Here is a 17,572-nt window from a genome sequence, read left to right as displayed (position 1 = left end):
GTTGATCAGTGTGTGGTGGGATATGGTATCGAAGACTGCTGAGAGGTCGAGGAGGACGAGGGCTGCTGTTTCTCCATGGGATGTATGCTATAAGACCGAATGCCTAAACCATGAAGGCTAAACCACGAACAAAGACAAACAACTACATTCTTAGCAACGAATTCCTTAACCACGAAAAATAATTTATTGCCACATTACCCAAATATACAACTATGATCTTAAAACACTGCATGTCTTTTTTATTAAACAATTTGAAAGTGGAGAATGTTTAAATTAACAAATTATCAATGTAATAATCTTTTTTTAGAAATACGGATGAACTTACAAAAACACGGTAATAAACACTTGAAAAAATTAAAATATAAGTGCTTCATATTTTTCTACATACTAGATTTTTTTATGATTCCAAAATACATTTGGATGGCCTTCCTGAGAACCTTCAGCTTCTGCCTAATTGGCCCAGGCCGGCAGGGAATATTTGACACTAGCTCCCTCTTAAACGGAATATTCTTGATAATTATTTCAGGATGATTTCCATCTACTTTACTGTCTTCGTTGGTATTGCCACTGACAGGCAGACAAGTAATTACATCCGGAATGGAGCTCGACTCCTTAACCTCTCCTCTCCCTTTAGAAAACTCTCAATATCCTGTATTTTTAAGTTTCTCAGTGGGGAATCTTCACTTCTCACCACTTGGTTCCTGTGCTGCTGCTCGCCTGTCCATGCCACTTCCCTCCAAACCACAATTCAGCTAAACGAAGATGCATAACTTGACGGCATACAAAACTGGTAGGTACCTTACTCGTGCCCTTCCTAAATCGTGGATTGCAGTGCCATCTTTTGCCCAGTTTCATGAGAACATGAGGAGGTTGTTGTTCGTGTACATAGTGGTTTAGGAAGTCGTTGTTCATGGAGAGGTCGTTGTTTAAGACTCATTGTTTACTACACTCGTTCTTAAAGATTCGTTATTACGGCTGTTTCCCTTCCCCATGGTCTAGCTGCATTCTGACGTAGTTTGTGGCTGTGACTAGCACTGTCTTGGTACTCTTTGCTCTGAAGCCGGATTAGGTGGGGTTCAGAAGGTTATGGTTCTCCAGATGTCTAGTTAATTGGATGTTGATAGCTTTCTCAATGACCTGGACAGGGATGAGGAGCCGCGACATGGGTCAGTAGTACTTGGGTTCTTCCGGGTCCATGGATGGTTTCTTCAGCAAAGGCTTCACGTCAGCATGTTTCCATTTCTGAGGACCTTGGTGAGTTCTTTGCTGATGGGTTGATTGCCGAGGTTGAAAATATGGTGTGTGCAGGGGTCTGCTGGGGATCCGGAGTAGATGGACCTCATGAAGGACACAGTTTACTTCTCTGTGAGGGTGTTTGATGAGGTGATCTGGTGTGGGTGGGCGACGGTTGGCATGATTAAGGAACTGGCATCCTGACCTAGTGCAGAGGAACTAATAAAAAAACTTATTGTTTATGATATTATCAAGCAAATCATAATAACACTACTTTTGAGCCCTGCTGTGATTGTCGAACCACTTCACAGAGATGTTTTAGAAGATTTCCAAAGGTAGGTATTCAACTAATCAATGTCTTACTTGCACCCGAACGTAGTTCTCTGTTGCCTTTAGGACTCGTAGCTCATTCACAGGGTGGATCTCGATCAATAAAGTGACATATTTAGAGCCTGCAGAGAGAATTGAGAAATTGTATAAATCCTATATGTATTTCCTTTGTAGTGCAGGGTCACACATTGCCAAATACACTACTTACAATTCGATACAGATATCAATCCAGCAGATAACTATGCAACTCCAAAATTGTTTTGTGCCTGTACTAAGAGGCACAGAACGTTTTATAACAGTGCTTCATTTTAATTAGTTAATTGCCCATCAAAAGTGATCGAATCGTTTGTAAACATTCAAAATGATACCCACAACATTTTAAAAGCATTCTCCAACTTGGTACCTCACATCTAACACAAAGAAAAGAAGCTTCAGTAAATGTCCGAAGACGAAGGTTTGTACGAAGAGCATCACTATTCAGATGTATGCAGATGGTCAAAATATGCATCCACAATAGCTTAATGTTTGAGATTGGTTTTGTTTAGACTTCCATTCCTCGCCGGACAAGAGGCCAGAAAAACATTCTTAAATTATTCACCAGGGCATTGTTTGAATCCGGAGAAAAGTATAAGCTGACAACTCAAGCTGCTACTTGATGGGTCTTATAAGCAAGTAGCTACTTGAGTTATCAGCTTATACATTTCTCCTGATTCAAACAATGCCCTGATAATTTACAAATGTTTTTCTGATTGCATCTTTTGCCAATTTGCATGTTTGTCCATTGCACTTTGTATTTGTTTAAGTCCTGTTGAGATATTGTTTTATGAATGTAACTAGTATTGTGATGATATGTCATGAAATGTTTTTAAACCAATTTGTATTAAAGAAATTAATTTTTAAATGTACTTCTGGGTACACTGAGTCCCTTAAATCATATCGAAAGTTCATATGGTCTGTTCATAGATATAGACCTTTAGTTGCCTAGGGTTTCTTTTCAAATTGGTCTACGCAAGGAAGCCTACATATGGTAACTTTTTCATCTTGCTTAATTGTAGAAGGTTAGGCTGGAGGACCTTAGAAGGTCAAGTAAGACAATGCAATAAGCATGAAGAGAAGTGGAACAAAACAGAACCTTGAAACACCCCAGAGTTCATTTGGCAGAAAGTTGATAACTGCAGTTTGAAGAAGACAGTGCCTGATCTGGTGAAAGAGAGCTGAAGTCCCATGCTTGGAGGGTTCCTTGAAATTAGTTCTTCTAGTATCCACAATAGGGCAGGAGTCATGAACTTTATTGTAAGGACACACTGATTCAGTGTTAATATGGCAGAAAATCGATTGCTTCGGATGAGATCTTCAGGTTGTCCAAGCAGGCCATTTTGATATCTTGAGCAGCAAAGTGCAGAATCACATCTGCAACAGCACCTCACTTTCACCCTAGCCATCACACACCCTTCTCAGCAATGGGGAAGTTGCAGTCTATCACTGTGGAACTTTCCAGTGGAGCAGAGGCAGTAATTGGTTGCACTTTAGGTAACAACCTGAGCAATGCTAACTGGTGAAAGCTGTATGGCTTTCACTTTGTATATATAATTAATATCCAACAAGCTGTCACTAGCCTAGCTTCAAAACTAAAGAAGGAATGTGTTTTGCATTAGCACATCGATGACCAGATTTCACTGCGCCCTACAGTGCAAACCTTGGGCAACTTTGGAAAAGAAAATGAAGAGCGAGGGAAAGTATTAGTCGATAGGTCTGGCTATGGTTAACCTATGTAAGCATATGCCACAAAAATAGAAAGAAAATAAAACATGCTGTCACCTAAACGCACAAAGGTCATTTGTTTGTATTAAAATATTGACATTTTAAAGTGAAGTAACCCTTGCATATAATTTTAACTGAATATCACAGGCCTTCCTAGAGTGCAAGGATGGGATCCATTTGTTATTTGCACAAAAAGTTACGATTACCTTTGAATTACTGCAACCTGAAAAAAACAGTTTAAACACAAAGTAGACCTAAAAAAATGTAAACCAAATTATAATAACAAAAATAAAAAGCTAATGAATGGAATGAAAAAATACACTGACTGCATAAAACATTGACCAACTAGCCCTGGCACTGAAGTATACTTTTTTAGGCGGATGATGTCATTTGATCGGGCAACATGTGACCACTCACTGTGCAAGATAACCAGCAGGTAGACCTATTCATAATATGCACTGTGGGTAATAGGAGTAAAATTTGACACTTAAAGAGACTCACAGACTGAGAGGCTGACCCAAAGTCCCTCTATGTACGTATATATTTTTTAATTGTGATTTTTACTACACAAGACTGTGAAATGACTAAAGCAGTCCCTAGACTAGACTGAAAAAAGAAGCTTGAAACAAGCATGATTTGCTCCAATAAGAGAAAATTGTAACATGGCTGTTTGAATCAATAGTTACTAGATAGACCGTCATGATGGCCAAAGTTTTCGTTCATCAGATGGCAATTCTCTACACTCCATACCATAACACTTTCCTTGCAACAGACCAAAGCAAAATAGAACTGTAGTCTCATCAACTAAGCTCCTGCTGAAAAGAAAGATGTCAAAACTCCTTACAATCAAACAGTATTGCACACAGTTTAATTTATAAAAACTTACAGTACCTGATCTCTGATGTTTAGGTACACTTTCTGCATCTCGATAACTGAATGCTACGAAGAAAAACAACATTACACGCATGTCAGTATCTGCTGTAAAATGGCATTCGTGTAGCCAGTTTTCATTTTGTCTAACTTTATTGAGTTTTGCATTGGGCACAGCGCTATACAAAGGCAGTAGTGCACAACGGGGATATCAGAAGTATGCATCAGAGTGCTATTAGTACATATAGTTTCCAATATGTAATGGCATCTTCCTTGCAATCAAACAATTCAAATAAAGCACTGTCATCAACTCATCTGTCTCACTGAATAGTAACATTTGCCCAACAAAATCCCTCCTCACCCCAATGAACCCTAAACTATAAACTAGGAGTGTGGGTAATGAAGCTGTGCGTTGTGTCGTGGGAAGGCCAGCCGTGGAGGAGCTGACCGATGGGGCCTACAGTAGTCAAAAAGTCATCACCAACTTTGTTACGATATTAGATCTGAAAAGAATGAAGTGGTTATGTAGGAGTAGGTCATGCTATGAGTGTAAGGCCTACAGAGAAGAAGGCCACAAGGGGACCCCAGGTATATTCAAAGTTTTTATTGTTATCAAGAAGAATTCCAGCCATTCTCGCTATTGTAAAGGCTTGCCACAGTATGGCATACCACTAGGTCATCGAAGGTGCTACATTTCTATTCCAGAAAGTCGCCAGCATTGTCTTGGCCACCCCCAGGCATAACCACATGATCGAATGATAGCCTGAGGTATGGAATTTAAGGGTCTCTTCCGGTTAGTCCCAAATGAGCAGAGTCTGTCTTAGATGGGACCAGGTATGGACCTAATATGCGCTAGATATTACCTTTAGCCCCCCTTGCTTGCCCTACAAATTTCTCAATGGAGAAAGGTCTGTAGGAACAATTGTTACTTACCTGTAAACAGGTGGTTCTCCAGTATTGGTGTCTTTCATAGATTCACATGCTTGAATATTCCCCGTCGTCGAAGTGGGAGTCCCACGGTATATAAAATAGCAATAATGCTAAATATATATAAATATATATATAAACATAATACAAGATAAAGAAAAGGAAATACAACTGAAATCCTCTAAAAACGATTCCTACATAGGAATGCATGGTAAAGAGAAAAACTATTTGTAACACATTAGTGTCATTATGTTAGTCCAAATTACAGCCAATCAGGCGCCAGCACCCTCTAGAACCTTCTCCTCAGAAGCTCAAGCCCTTAGATTTTCATAGCACAAAGTAACCAAGAGTGTATGAGGAGAAGAGAGCCTCTGAGGGGAGGAGGGTGGGTCGCATGTGAATCTATGAAAGACACCAATACTGGAGAACCACCTGTTTACAGGTAAGTAACAATTGTTCTTATCCAGTATTAGGGGTGTCTTTCATAGATTCACATGCTTGAATAGAATAGAAAGCAGTAACCTCCGAGAACTGAGATTGCTAGGCATATATGGAATAACCAAGACAGTAATAATAATAATAATACAGTCATGTACACACATCATAGCAATCACAGCAAAACACTAAGGAGGGGGGAACAGAGGCTCACCTTACTGAAAAAGATGGCGAAGCACTGCCTGTCCCACTGCGGTATCCGCTTCATTGATGGCATCCAAACAGTAATGTTTGGTGAAGGTGTGCCTGCTGGACCATGTCGCTGCACGGCAAATCTGATGAAGAGGCACACCAGCAAACAAGGCGGTGGATGAAGACATTGCCCTCGTAGAATGAGCCCTCACTGAAGACTGCAATGGTTTGCCAGCTTGTTGGTGGCAGAAGGCAATGGCAGAAGAAAGCCACCGGGCAATTGTTGGTTTGGAAACTGGATGTCCCTTACGCAGTCGTCCGTAGGCAATGAACAGTTGGTCGGACTTGCGGAAGGAGGCAATTCTGGCAATGTAAAATTTAAGGCATCGTTTGATGTCCAAAGAATGCAAGCGCTGCTCCGCCGGAGACTTTGGGTCTGGAAAGAAAGTTTTGAGGAAAACAGGCTCATTCAAATGAAAATCCGTAGGTACTTTAGGTAGGAAGGAGGGGTTAGTGCGGAGCGCCACCCCGTTAGGCTTGAACTGAAGATAAGGCGGCTTGATAGTGAAGGCGTGAAGGTCGCTCACGCGACGAGATGAGGTCAAAGCCAAAAGTAGCGCAACCTTCCAGGTGAGGAATTTGATATCCGCTTTATGGATAGGTTCAAATGGTGACTTCATAAGTTGAGATAGAACAACATTGAGGTGCCAAGATGGAGGAGGGCGCCGAACAGGTGGGAACTTGCGGAAAAGCCCTTTGAAGAATTGACGTATGATTCTGGATGAACAGAGAGAAGAAGAGCCATCATGTCAGAAACGAGATATTGCAGCTAAGAAAACTCTCAGGGTAGCATGAGAGAGTCCTGACTGAGCGAGGCTTAAGAAGAATGGAAGAAGCTGCTCTGGAGTGGAATGGATGGGATGGATATTGGCTGCCGCGCACCAATGACAGAACCTCTTCCACTTGAGTTTGTAAGTCTTGATGGTAGACGGAGCCCTGGCATGAGCCAGGATGTCTCTGCATTCCTGAGATATGTTCAAATCTGCGAATTCAAGGTGCTCAGGTTCCATGCCCACAATTGTAGCGTGGAGGGGTCCGGATGACACACTAGGCCCCTGTCCATAGATAGGAGGTCTGGACGAGCTGGCACTGGGACAGCAGAAGCAGTCCCGAAAACCATGCCTGCCTGGGCCAACGAGGTGCGATCAACAGGATGTGGCAGGGCTGTCTCCGCATTTTCCACAGCACCTGCAGTACTAATGGGAGCGGCGGAAAAGCGTAAGCGAATAGATCGCACCAGTCGATCAAAAGGGCATTCCCGCACGACCTGGGGTTGTACAATGTCCAAAACCCAGCGGTCCGAGGTGATCGAGGACCACTGAGAATAAAACAGAGAGATTCGACCTCCAACACTTTGAGGGTGACAAAAGTCATTGGCGCTTAGGATTGGATCCACGATAAGAAGACTTTCCTCTGTAGGGTCTGGACGGCTGCTGACGAGATTGCGGAATGGGTGTGTAACGTTGGCCGCTCTGATTGTAGGAGCGGTATTGTTTCCCACCTCGAACGTTGGAAGAAGTGCAGCGTCCGCGCGCACCTCGAAAGGACTGCTTCCCGAATTGCAACGTGCCCAAAGACTTTGCCGTATACTTCTTAATGGACTCCAGGGCGTCATCGATATGGGATTCGAATAGTGATTCCCCATCATATGGCATATCCAGTATTTTGGATTGGACTTCCTGCCGGAAGGAGGTGGACTTTAGCCAACCCTGTCGTCGGAGTGCAGCCGCACTTGCAAGCAGACGGAAACCTGTGTTAGCAATATCGACTGCGCAGTCGATCATTTCTTCCGACGCCCTCTGACCATCGCGAAGAATCTGTTGAGCGTCAGCCTTGGAAGCATCAGGTATGAGTGCCATCAAATCTGAAATGTCTGACCACATCTGCCGGTCATAACGTCCCAAGATGGCTAAGGCATTGGCTGCCCGGACAGATGTTGAGCCATCGTTGAAAACTTGCGGCCAAAGGCATCTAGGCGTCGACCCTCTCTATCTGGAGGGGCTGTGATTGGAGACGCTGGATTCCGAGCTCTACGCTGTGCGGCCTGAGTCACCACAGAGTCCGGCTTGGGGTGAGAAAACAGGCAAGCTGGAGAACCAGTTGGGGCCTTGTACTTTTTCTCAAGGCGCGGTATCTGAGCAGGTAAGGAGTTTGGAGCATTCATGAGTTTAATTCCCTCCTTCCAAACAAAATCGATGATAGGAATTGTGTGTACCTGCTTATAAGGTTTATCTTTAAAATCATAAAGAAAACAGTCCTCCTCGCGTTGTGATCTTGGTAATTTGAAACGCTGAGCCGCTTTATCCATTAAAAGATGGAAACTGGCGATATCTACAGGAGGTGATTCACCAGAGTTCCCTGGCTGAGGAGAGGGCGTCTATGCCCGGTAATCGTCCCGTTCAGCCATATCCTGGTCGCCTGCATCGTCATCCGAGTTGTCAGGGACCTCTCCGTCCCCACGCTCTGGGACCGCCTCATCATCCGCATCTTGCGGGTAAACCATGGTATGGATTCTAATTGACGTCTGAACCGGAGACGAAGTTGTAGGTGGTAAGATAGGCGGCAGAGAAGGTGGAGGTAGTGCCACGGGAGCAGGAGATTGTACAGGTGTAGTCTGCGGTGTTGCTGGGAAACGGCGGTTGTAATCATCCAGCATATGTTGGAGATTTGAGATCAAGGTTAATGGAATGGTAGACATAGGAACTTGGACCAACTGCTCCTCCTGCTGAGACTCTTGGTCTCCGCCATCGTCGTCAGAATCAGAGTCTTGACATTTAATTATTAAATCAGAGGGACTATGTGCCGCCCCAAACGTGTCCCCTTCATGATCCGAGTCTGTGTCATGCTCAGATGTAGTGGCAAACATTGGAGAAGGTGGTTGTGGCTCTGGATCAAAGATCTGTTGGCACGGAACCTTAGTGCGACGATGTGAAGATTCTGAAGTCTTCAACGGCACTAACGGCAAAGAGGCAAATGAAATCGGTGCTGCCGTCGACGGTGCAGTCATCGTTAACGTCGACGATACTGACTTGGCTGTCGACGAAGATAATCTTGGAGAAGTCATCGTCGACGGTTTGGCCGTCGACGGAGCCGTTGTCAGGGTCACTGTCGACGGGCGATCCACTGTAGACGTAGCCGTCGACGGTGCCGTCGTCGACGGTGCAGTCGTAGACGCTGGTGGAGCCTCCGTAGACGGAGTCCTCGTCGACGGGGCTTTGATTGCCGATGTCTTCGTCGACGAAACCTTAGTCGACAGTATCTTCGTCGACGAGACCTTGGTCAACGGAGTCGACGACGACGACGAAGATTTCTTCGGGACTTTCGTCGACGAGGATTCTTTCTTCTTCGTCGACGAGGAGATGGGAATAGTCGACCGAACAGGCTTAGAAGGCAACGAAACCCTTGTCGACGTGTAGGCTGTCGACGAGATCGTCGACGACGACAAGAAGGCTGAAGTTGTAGTCAGCGTCGTCATCGATGATGCAGGTAATGCTGTCCTCGTCGTCGGAACGCTCGTAGACGCTCCCGTCGACGGCAGAAATTTAAGAGGCGTGGAAACACCTCGAGAGGCAGCAGAAGACGCCTGAGAGCGAGGTCTCGTGGGCGTAGAGGTGGTAGGAGTGGCAGAAGACACCACAGGAGCCAGAGACAAGGCCATTTTCGTCTTTTTGAGGAAAGGAGATGGAAACTCCTGAACACTACCACGCTTAGAGGCTGCTGTAGAAAGACCAGAATGAAAACTTTCTGCATCAGACAGAGCAGAATCCTTGTCCTTTAGACGTTGCAGCCAAAGGAGAAGACGGCCTTCTCGGTCTTTAAGAGTCTTTGTAGAAAAAGTTCCAGAACTTGCAGCTGCCAGCCTCATGATCAGTGTATAAACAGTAGATACACTTCTGGTGGGGGTCCTTTTCAAAAAGGCGCAGCTTCCCACAAGAAGAGCAAGGTCTGAATAAAGACTTCTTACTTGACATGTTTAGATAAACACTGGAACTAGAAGAGTAGAGTTGAAAACTGAGCAGAGCTCAGGGAGACTCCCTTCACACGACGTGCTGTAGAAAATCTGAGGGCTTGAGCTTCTGAGGAGAAGGTTCTAGAGGGTGCTGGCGCCTGATTGGCTGTAATTTGGACTAACATAATGACACTAATGTGTTACAAATAGTTTTTCTCTTTACTATGCATTCCTATGTAGGAATCGTTTTTAGAGGATTTCAGTTGTATTTCCTTTTCTTTATCTTGTATTATGTTTATATATATTTATATATATTTAGCATTATTGCTATTTTATTTACCCTGGGACTCCCACTTCGACGACGGGGAATATTCAAGCATGTGAGTCTATGAAAGACACCCCTAATACTGGAGAACTGCTGCTATTCTCAGGTCTGGAGGAAGCACCCAATGCTCCAGTTGAGTAAAATGGTACTTCTCGGAATTAGGCAGGCCAAATGATCACTGGCAATTTTCAAAGGTAAGGGGGGTTAGCAGCTCCAGTCAGTCGAAGAGCCAGGTCTTGAGTGTCTTCCTGTAGATGTATAGGGAGGGGGTGCATCTGATGTCGATCGGGAGCTCGTTCCAGGTCTTGCTCGCGATGTAGGAGAATGCTCTTCCACCTGTTCTGGTTTTGCGGATGGGCTGGGTATCGGCAAGGTCGGCTGATCGGAGGTTTCTCTTGGGTACGTGGAAGGAAATCCTCTCGTTGAGGTATTGGGGTCCAATGTTGTGGAGGCATTTGTAGGCGTGGGTGAGTATCTTTAGCCCCTCTGGAAAGGAGGGGTTAAAGTGAATAGGAGTGAATGGAGAGGGGAACGTGGCCCATGCAGCCGATCAATTCACATCATCATATCTTTAAGTGTCGTTTTTGTAGTTGTGCTAAGGTATCCATTGAGGGGTCGGCCTGACTTTGACTTCCATAAAGTGTCCACTAAATATCTGCCTACCACCGCTCGATCCATATGAGCCAGTGTTTATCTGATTCTCTCAGTGACCATTCAGATATCACTCTTTGTTGCGCTGTCTTATAGTATAAAGGAAAATCAGGAAGGGTCAGCCCACCAGCTTCCTTGTGCAACAGTTTATAAGGGGGTTGGGCTCTGCGATCCTGCCAAATAAAACTGGTGACTAGAGAGCGTAGCACAGAAAACAATTCTCAATCTAGTTAATTTGAGAGTCCCTGAAAAAGACACAGAAGCCATAGTAAGACAGTCATTTTTATTGCATGAATGCGACCTAACCGAGATAGATACATGGGAGCCCATCGTTTATGATCAGTTCTAATTGTTGAAGGAGCGAGGGTACGGAATATGTTACTTACCCTGTATGCATCTGTTCGTGGCATGTAGTGCTGTATATGCACATGCTCTGCATACTCCTGCCGTCTTGTGTTGGGTCCGGATGTGTGCAGGTTGTTTTTCTTTGGAGAAAGACTTTCGAGTCATGAGGTAGAGGGACTCCTCCTTCTCAGTGATACTGCGCAAGAGCATCAATTCCATAGTTAGATTGTTTTACCCCAGGAGAGTGGAAATGGAGTTTGTAGTAAGTGTTATGAGATGTCCATGTGAGAAAGAGTAGAATAACCTGCAATAGCCATAGGTGCCCACGGAGGAGAGTGGGCGCATATTAATCTGCAGCACTACATGCCACAAACAGATCCTTATAGGGTAAGAAACACATTCAATTTGGGCATGTGTGGCTGTAGATACACATGCTCTGGATAGACTAAAGCAGTCCCCCTCAGGAGCGGTGGCTAGTACGTAGCACTGCCTGACCTACATCATTTATTTTATTAATTTATTTATTTTAAAGATTTTATATAGCGCTAGCCTGACCCAAGAGTATCAGAGCGCTTTACAGGATTTGGTTAAACATAGAGACAGTCCAAACTAAGTACAATTGATATAATAAGGTAAGGCAGTTGAATTTTAAGAATGATTTAAGTTCCGAAGGTCAAAATCATGTAGCAAAATTAAGATAGATCAGGAAGACTGAGAAGAATTATATAGTATTTTAGTAGATGGAAAAGGCAAGAGGTTTAGAAACATTAGTGGAAGGGAGGGATGAGGTGCATTATAGGCACAGGGGGGGTCTGTATACATTGGCTTGTTGGCATGCTAAAACATTCACAAAATAATGTTAGGTGAAGTGTGTGGTGTGGACCATGTAGCAGCTTTACATATGTCAGCTATGGAAGTGTTTCCTAAAAAGCCATGAATGCTTCCTTTTTTCAAGTAGAATGTGCTCTGGGAGGAATAGGTAAAGGTCTTTTGGCTTTAGCATAACAAGTTCGAATGCATTTTACTATCCATCTGACTATGCCTGATTTGGATATAGGGTGGCATTTATGTGGAGGAGAAAAAGCAACAAAAAGTGGTTTAGTTTTCCTGAAAGTTTTAGCTCTATCAATATACACATAAGGGCTTTAACATCGGATGTATGAAGAGCTATTTCCACAACAGAATCTGGTTGTGAGGATAAAACTGCCAACCAAATTGGTTGGCTGAGGAGAAATTGGGACATTTTAGGGAGAAATTTAGGGTTGGTGCAGAGAACCACTCTGTCTCTATGTATTTGGAATAAAGGTTCTTCCAAGGTTAAAGTCTGGAGATAACTAACACGTCTAAGTGAAGTGATGGAGACTAAAAATCCCACCTTCCAAAAAAGGAATTGAAGCGGGCATGAGTAAAGGGGTTCAAATATGGGCCCATGAGTCTTGTGAGAACGATATTGAGGTTCCATGAGGGTGCAGGTGGAAACCTTGGCGGGATAACTCTTTTGAGTCCATCCATGAATGCTTAAATCACTCTGATCTTGAACAAAGAATGGTGTTGCCTATTTTGGAGATAGGCAGCCATTGCAGAAAGATGTAATCTTCTAGATGTGAAACGCTAACCCAGACCTATGTAAGTGAAGCAGGTAGCAGACAACGTCTAGTACAGTGGCTTTTAAAGGGTCGATTTGTTTTGAGTGACCGGAGCAGGCATAAGGTTTTTACTATGACGCAGAGCAAGCTCTAGTGGTAGGTCTACGGGCTACGTTAAGACTGTCCATACATTCTCATGGCAAATTAAGGTAACCAAACTATGACCTCAGGAGTCGAATTGCTAGGTTGAGAGTTTTCGGATCTGGGTGCCTGATTTCACCAGGGTTCTGAGTGAGAAGGTTTGGCATGTTAGGAAGCTTCTCATGGTGAACAATGGAGAGGTCCAGTAGTGTTGTGAACCAGGGTTGACAAGCCCATGTGGGAGCTACAAGGATCATTGTGAGAGATGTTTGCCTGAGCTTCCGAATCTGAAATGGAAGGAGATGGAGAGGAGGAAAAGCATAGGTAAATATCCATGACCAACTCATCCATAGTGCATAGCCCTTGGCAGTTAATGTGGGAACCTGGAGGTGAAGTTTGGGCATTTTGCATTTTCTGAGGTTGCGAAAAGGTCTACTTGAGGGGACCCCCATCCCATCTATGGAAGTATGGGAGCAGGACTTGTGAAATGAGTTCCCATTCGTGGACCTGTTGCTGCTTCCTGCTTAGCTGGTCTGCAAAGTCGTTGTCTGTGCCTGGGAGATACTCTGCTATCAGTTTAATGTTCTGACGCAGAGCTGATTTCCAGACTGTCTGTGCTCATTGTGAAAGGTGCATAAACAGTGTCCCCCCACCATTTTTGTAGAGAATACATGGCTGTCATATTGTCCGTCCGGACTAGGATAACCTTGTGAATGAGGAGATGAAGGAAAGCTTTCAAGGCAAGTTGAACAGCTTGAAGCTCAAGGCAGTTGATTTGGTGTCCCTGGTGATCTGCGTCCCATATGCCCTGTATCGTGAGATCTTTCAGATGTGTACCCCTTCCATAAGTAAGGCATCCATTGTGAGGGTTATGTGGGGGAGCAGGATACAGAAGAGCCCGCCCTTTTAACATGTTATTGGGATTCCACTATTGCAAAGAGTGGTAGGTTTGGCGATCTACTAACACTAGATCCTGTAAGTGACCCTGTAAATGAGACCACTAATGAGCTAGATATTGCTGCATTAACGCATAAATAGGCAGGTATGGGGAACTATAGCGATATAGGAGGCCACAATTCCTAGAAGACTCATAACTGTCTACACTGTTATCTGCTGATTTGGCTAAAATTGAGGTAATAGAGCTTGAAAATTGTGAAATCTTGTGGAACTGGGATAGGCTAGAGCGACTTGTGTGCTCAGAATTGCTCACAGATATGGTTGTATCTGTAGAGGTTGTACATGGGATTTGGGAATATTGATTATAATCCCAGGTTGTGAAGCAGGTCTATTGTCAGTAGAGTATACTGGTGACACTGTTGATGGGTTGTGGCTTTGATAAGCCAATCACTCAGGTAGGGGAACACATGTTTTTTTGTCTGCGGAGATGGATGGCTACCACTACCAGACATTTGTTAAAAAGTCTTGGTGCAGTTGTGACCTCGAATGGACGGACTTTGAACTGGTAGTGCTTCCAATCCACCATAAATCTGAGATAGGTTCGAGGGCCGGGTGCATTGGTATGTGAAAATATACATCTGTGAGATCGTGTAGTCATAAAGTTGTCCTGTTAACCCATTCTATGCCGAGGACATAATGGTTACGTCCCCGACTGTGGTGCTGCTGTGCCAAGAACGTAACTATTACGTCCTCGGCACAGCTGGAGGAAATCCCTCTGCTGTAAACAGCCGAGTATTTTTTTTTTCTTTCAACCTCAGGAGCTGTGGAAGAGCTTCCCGAGCTCGCGAAGGCATTTATTTTTCAGAGTAATGACGATCAGCATGCACAGCGCACCTACGTCATTACACTGAAAGTGAAATGAGCTGATCGTTCAATTTCACTGCCTACATGCTCCTGGGGCTATCTCAGCCCCCTGAGCATGTAGGCAACAGGGAGAGGTATCACTGGAAACAGGAGAATATCCCCTTTCCAACAGTACCCTTGCCTAGTGGATCTCTGCTTGGGGATTGCCACAGGCGGGCGATCCCAAAGCAGGGTTCAACCCACTAGACATCAGGGAGGGGGGAGTGGCCCCTTGGGCAAGTGCATTTGCTCCCCCCATATAACTTTGGGTATATGCAGAAAACTCACTAGCCACCTGGGATGATATTTATTTTATTTTTTATAATAGATGGGTGGGGGCTGCCCACAATGGGCATGCCAATTACCCATACCAACACAAAAGGGACAATCTTTCTGCTCCCCCCCACCAGGAGGCAGATTGGGGTTTCACCCCCGATCTGCCCCCCATTATAATGCCCCACCCCTCCCAGAAATTGGCAGATAGGAGCAATAGCCCCCCGATCTGCACCCGGGGGTAGGGGGAGGAACATGCACTAGTCAACAGGGATGGTTATTCCTTTTTTCATAAAAACGGAGTGGGGGTTGCCCACAATGGGAATGCCAAAGCCCCCAACACAAAAGTGACAGTCTTTCGGCTCCCTCAGGAGGCAGATGGGGGTTTAACACCCCCATCTGCCCCCAGGGGGGTGAGGGGGGGAAGAGAGCCCACTAGACACCAAGGATTCTTTTTTGTGAAAAAAATGTAGGAGTGGGGGCTGCCCTAAATGGGCATTATAATGCACAGCATTCCCCTTGGTCTACCGATAAAAATGATACCTTACTTGTTTGGGTGTCCAATGCAGAATTGCCTAAAACGTATATAAAATAAATATAGTGATTACACCTCGCTGTGCTATCCCCTTAGTATCTAAGTTTTTGGCCTTTCCTAGTTAGTGGCTCTTCACCCACCCACACAAGTGTGGTATCATTTTACTTGGGAGACGGAGGGAAACACTGGGTGGTAGGAAATTAGTGCTGGCACATTTGAGGTTAGCAGGGGATTCTGGGTAAGAAATCGATGGGGGGGTCCACGCAAACCACACCTCCCTGAAATCCCCTGGGTGTCTATCAGAAATGTCTGGGTTTGGTAGGTTTCCCTAGATGGCCGCCTAGCCAGGGACTAAAAATGCAGGTGCCCCCCTTTGCAAAACCAGGTAGTTTTGTGATGCATAATTCTGATGTCTCCACAATATGTTTTGGATCCTTCCCTGTCGCGGGTACTTGGCCCACCCATACATGATACGGGTTATAATGCTCGACAGGCTTTGTAATCCGCCTCTTTGTGATCTGGAGAGAGACACAGGTCACAGCTCTGATGAGAGTTGGCCCGTGGGCAAAAACGGAATGACGTTTGTTCCATCACCAGGAGGGCATTTTGTTTTTTGAGTTTTATATAGCGCAAACTTGACCCAAAGGTATCCGAGCACTTTACATGAGCACCAGTTGCGTTACTGATGGACACATTCATTTTATTAGGCACAGTGGGGAGACAACCATTACAATGCGGCCTTTACACCGCGATACGTTTACAACACGGTCATTAGAATGCAAGTCGTTGGCTGGCGCTATATACTAAGGAATAGTATGATTTACTATTCCAACACCTTCCCTACTGTTACGTAGGCTGGAGTTGGAATAGTAAATCATACTATTCCTAAGTCCAGCGCCTCTAGCGCAAGTCGTTATAACGACTTGCGTTGTAATGACCGTGTTGTAAACGCATAGCGGTGTAAAGACCACGTTGTAACATCATACACCCGGCACAGGGAGATGAAGTGATTTGCCCAGAATCACAGAATGTTGAGCCTCCCTGCCAGGACTCTATCCCGGTTCCCCAGCTTTAAGGGGTCTAGCCATTAGGCCACATCTGCTTCCATAAGTATAGAGACTTCAAGGGAGACTGAGTGCGAAGGCCCCAAAGGGTGAGGCCCTCTTGAGGGCTTGACTGAGTTACATTGACTACGACTAGACCGTTGGTTGTACCTTGACATGCGGATAGGGGAAAAGACATTGATAAACAATACTGATGGAAGAAAGATACAGAACCGAAAGAGAGAACTGACGACGGTCTCGACTTGGAGCATTAGCACACAAGTCGGAACCTGTTGACGGAGAAAAACAATCCAACAATGAAGTCGATGCCCATGCACAGTATCACAGAGAAGGAGGAGTCACTGTACTTTGTGACTCAAAAGACTAAAAAAGACAACTTACACACATCCGGACCCACAATAGATGGTAGGAATATGCAGAGCATGTGCATCTACAACCACACATGCCTAAAAATTTCCGCGAATCTTGAGAGTGATTTTAATCTCCAGGTAGGTAAGGTCTTTTTTAACCCATTAGAAAGGGGTGGAGCCTGCAAACATCTTCATCTCGATATGGGTAGGGTCAGATTTACAAGGAAGGATTGTGAAGGTTAATACGATAACCTGCCACTGTCCCATAAAGTGCCAGTTCCTGCTGTAGAACTGCCAGGGATGTTGAGGGGGTAGTTAGGCAAAGCAACACATTATCCGCTAACAGCAAAATTTGAGGATTAACAGATCCAAATGAGAGCCCTGGATCGCTGGCTCAGCCCTCATCTTGGCCGCAACCGGTTTTATAATGAGGGCGAACAAGAGTGGGGAGAGCAGACAGCCCTGACTGGTATCCCGCTCCAACTTAAATAGTTCAGAGTTCACTCCATTTACTGATATGAGTGATAGTGGATTTGCATAGTTAGCCTAGATCATGTTAATAAATTGTTCACACATGCCGAAGCGATGGAGAGTGTGAAAGAGAAAGGGCCAATACACTTGGTCAACGGCTTTTTCACCATCTAGTGCTACAAGGACCGGCGGCATGTGTTTATTAGTAGCTTTTTCGACCAGGTGGACCACCCTCTTCAGTTAACAATTATCGTGCGTCTGTCTCCTCTTAATA

The 17,572-nt window shown here is 44.7% G+C and overlaps 1 protein-coding gene across 2 annotated transcripts in view; it reads right to left on the bottom strand.

The window, feature by feature from the left end:
- GSAP (gamma-secretase activating protein) overlaps window positions 1–17,572 on the bottom strand; it is a 725,614-nt gene that overhangs the window by 530,972 nt on the left and 177,070 nt on the right. For both annotated transcript variants that reach the window (XR_013608568.1, XM_078679324.1), the window contains exons 5-6: window positions 4,216–4,263; window positions 1,597–1,685 (exon numbers count right to left, since the gene is read on the bottom strand). Coding sequence is in view for 1 of the 2 variants with exons in the window: in XM_078679324.1 (XP_078535450.1) it covers window positions 1,597–1,685; window positions 4,216–4,263 (137 nt within the window). In the remaining variant the exon portion in view is untranslated. The remainder of the gene's footprint in view (window positions 1–1,596; window positions 1,686–4,215; window positions 4,264–17,572) is intronic.

This window comes from Lissotriton helveticus, chromosome 1_1 (assembly GCF_964261635.1).
Source record: "Lissotriton helveticus chromosome 1_1, aLisHel1.1, whole genome shotgun sequence".
Classification (NCBI taxonomy): domain Eukaryota; kingdom Metazoa; phylum Chordata; class Amphibia; order Caudata; family Salamandridae; genus Lissotriton; species Lissotriton helveticus.
This window is presented reverse-complemented; position numbering and strand designations above follow the sequence as displayed.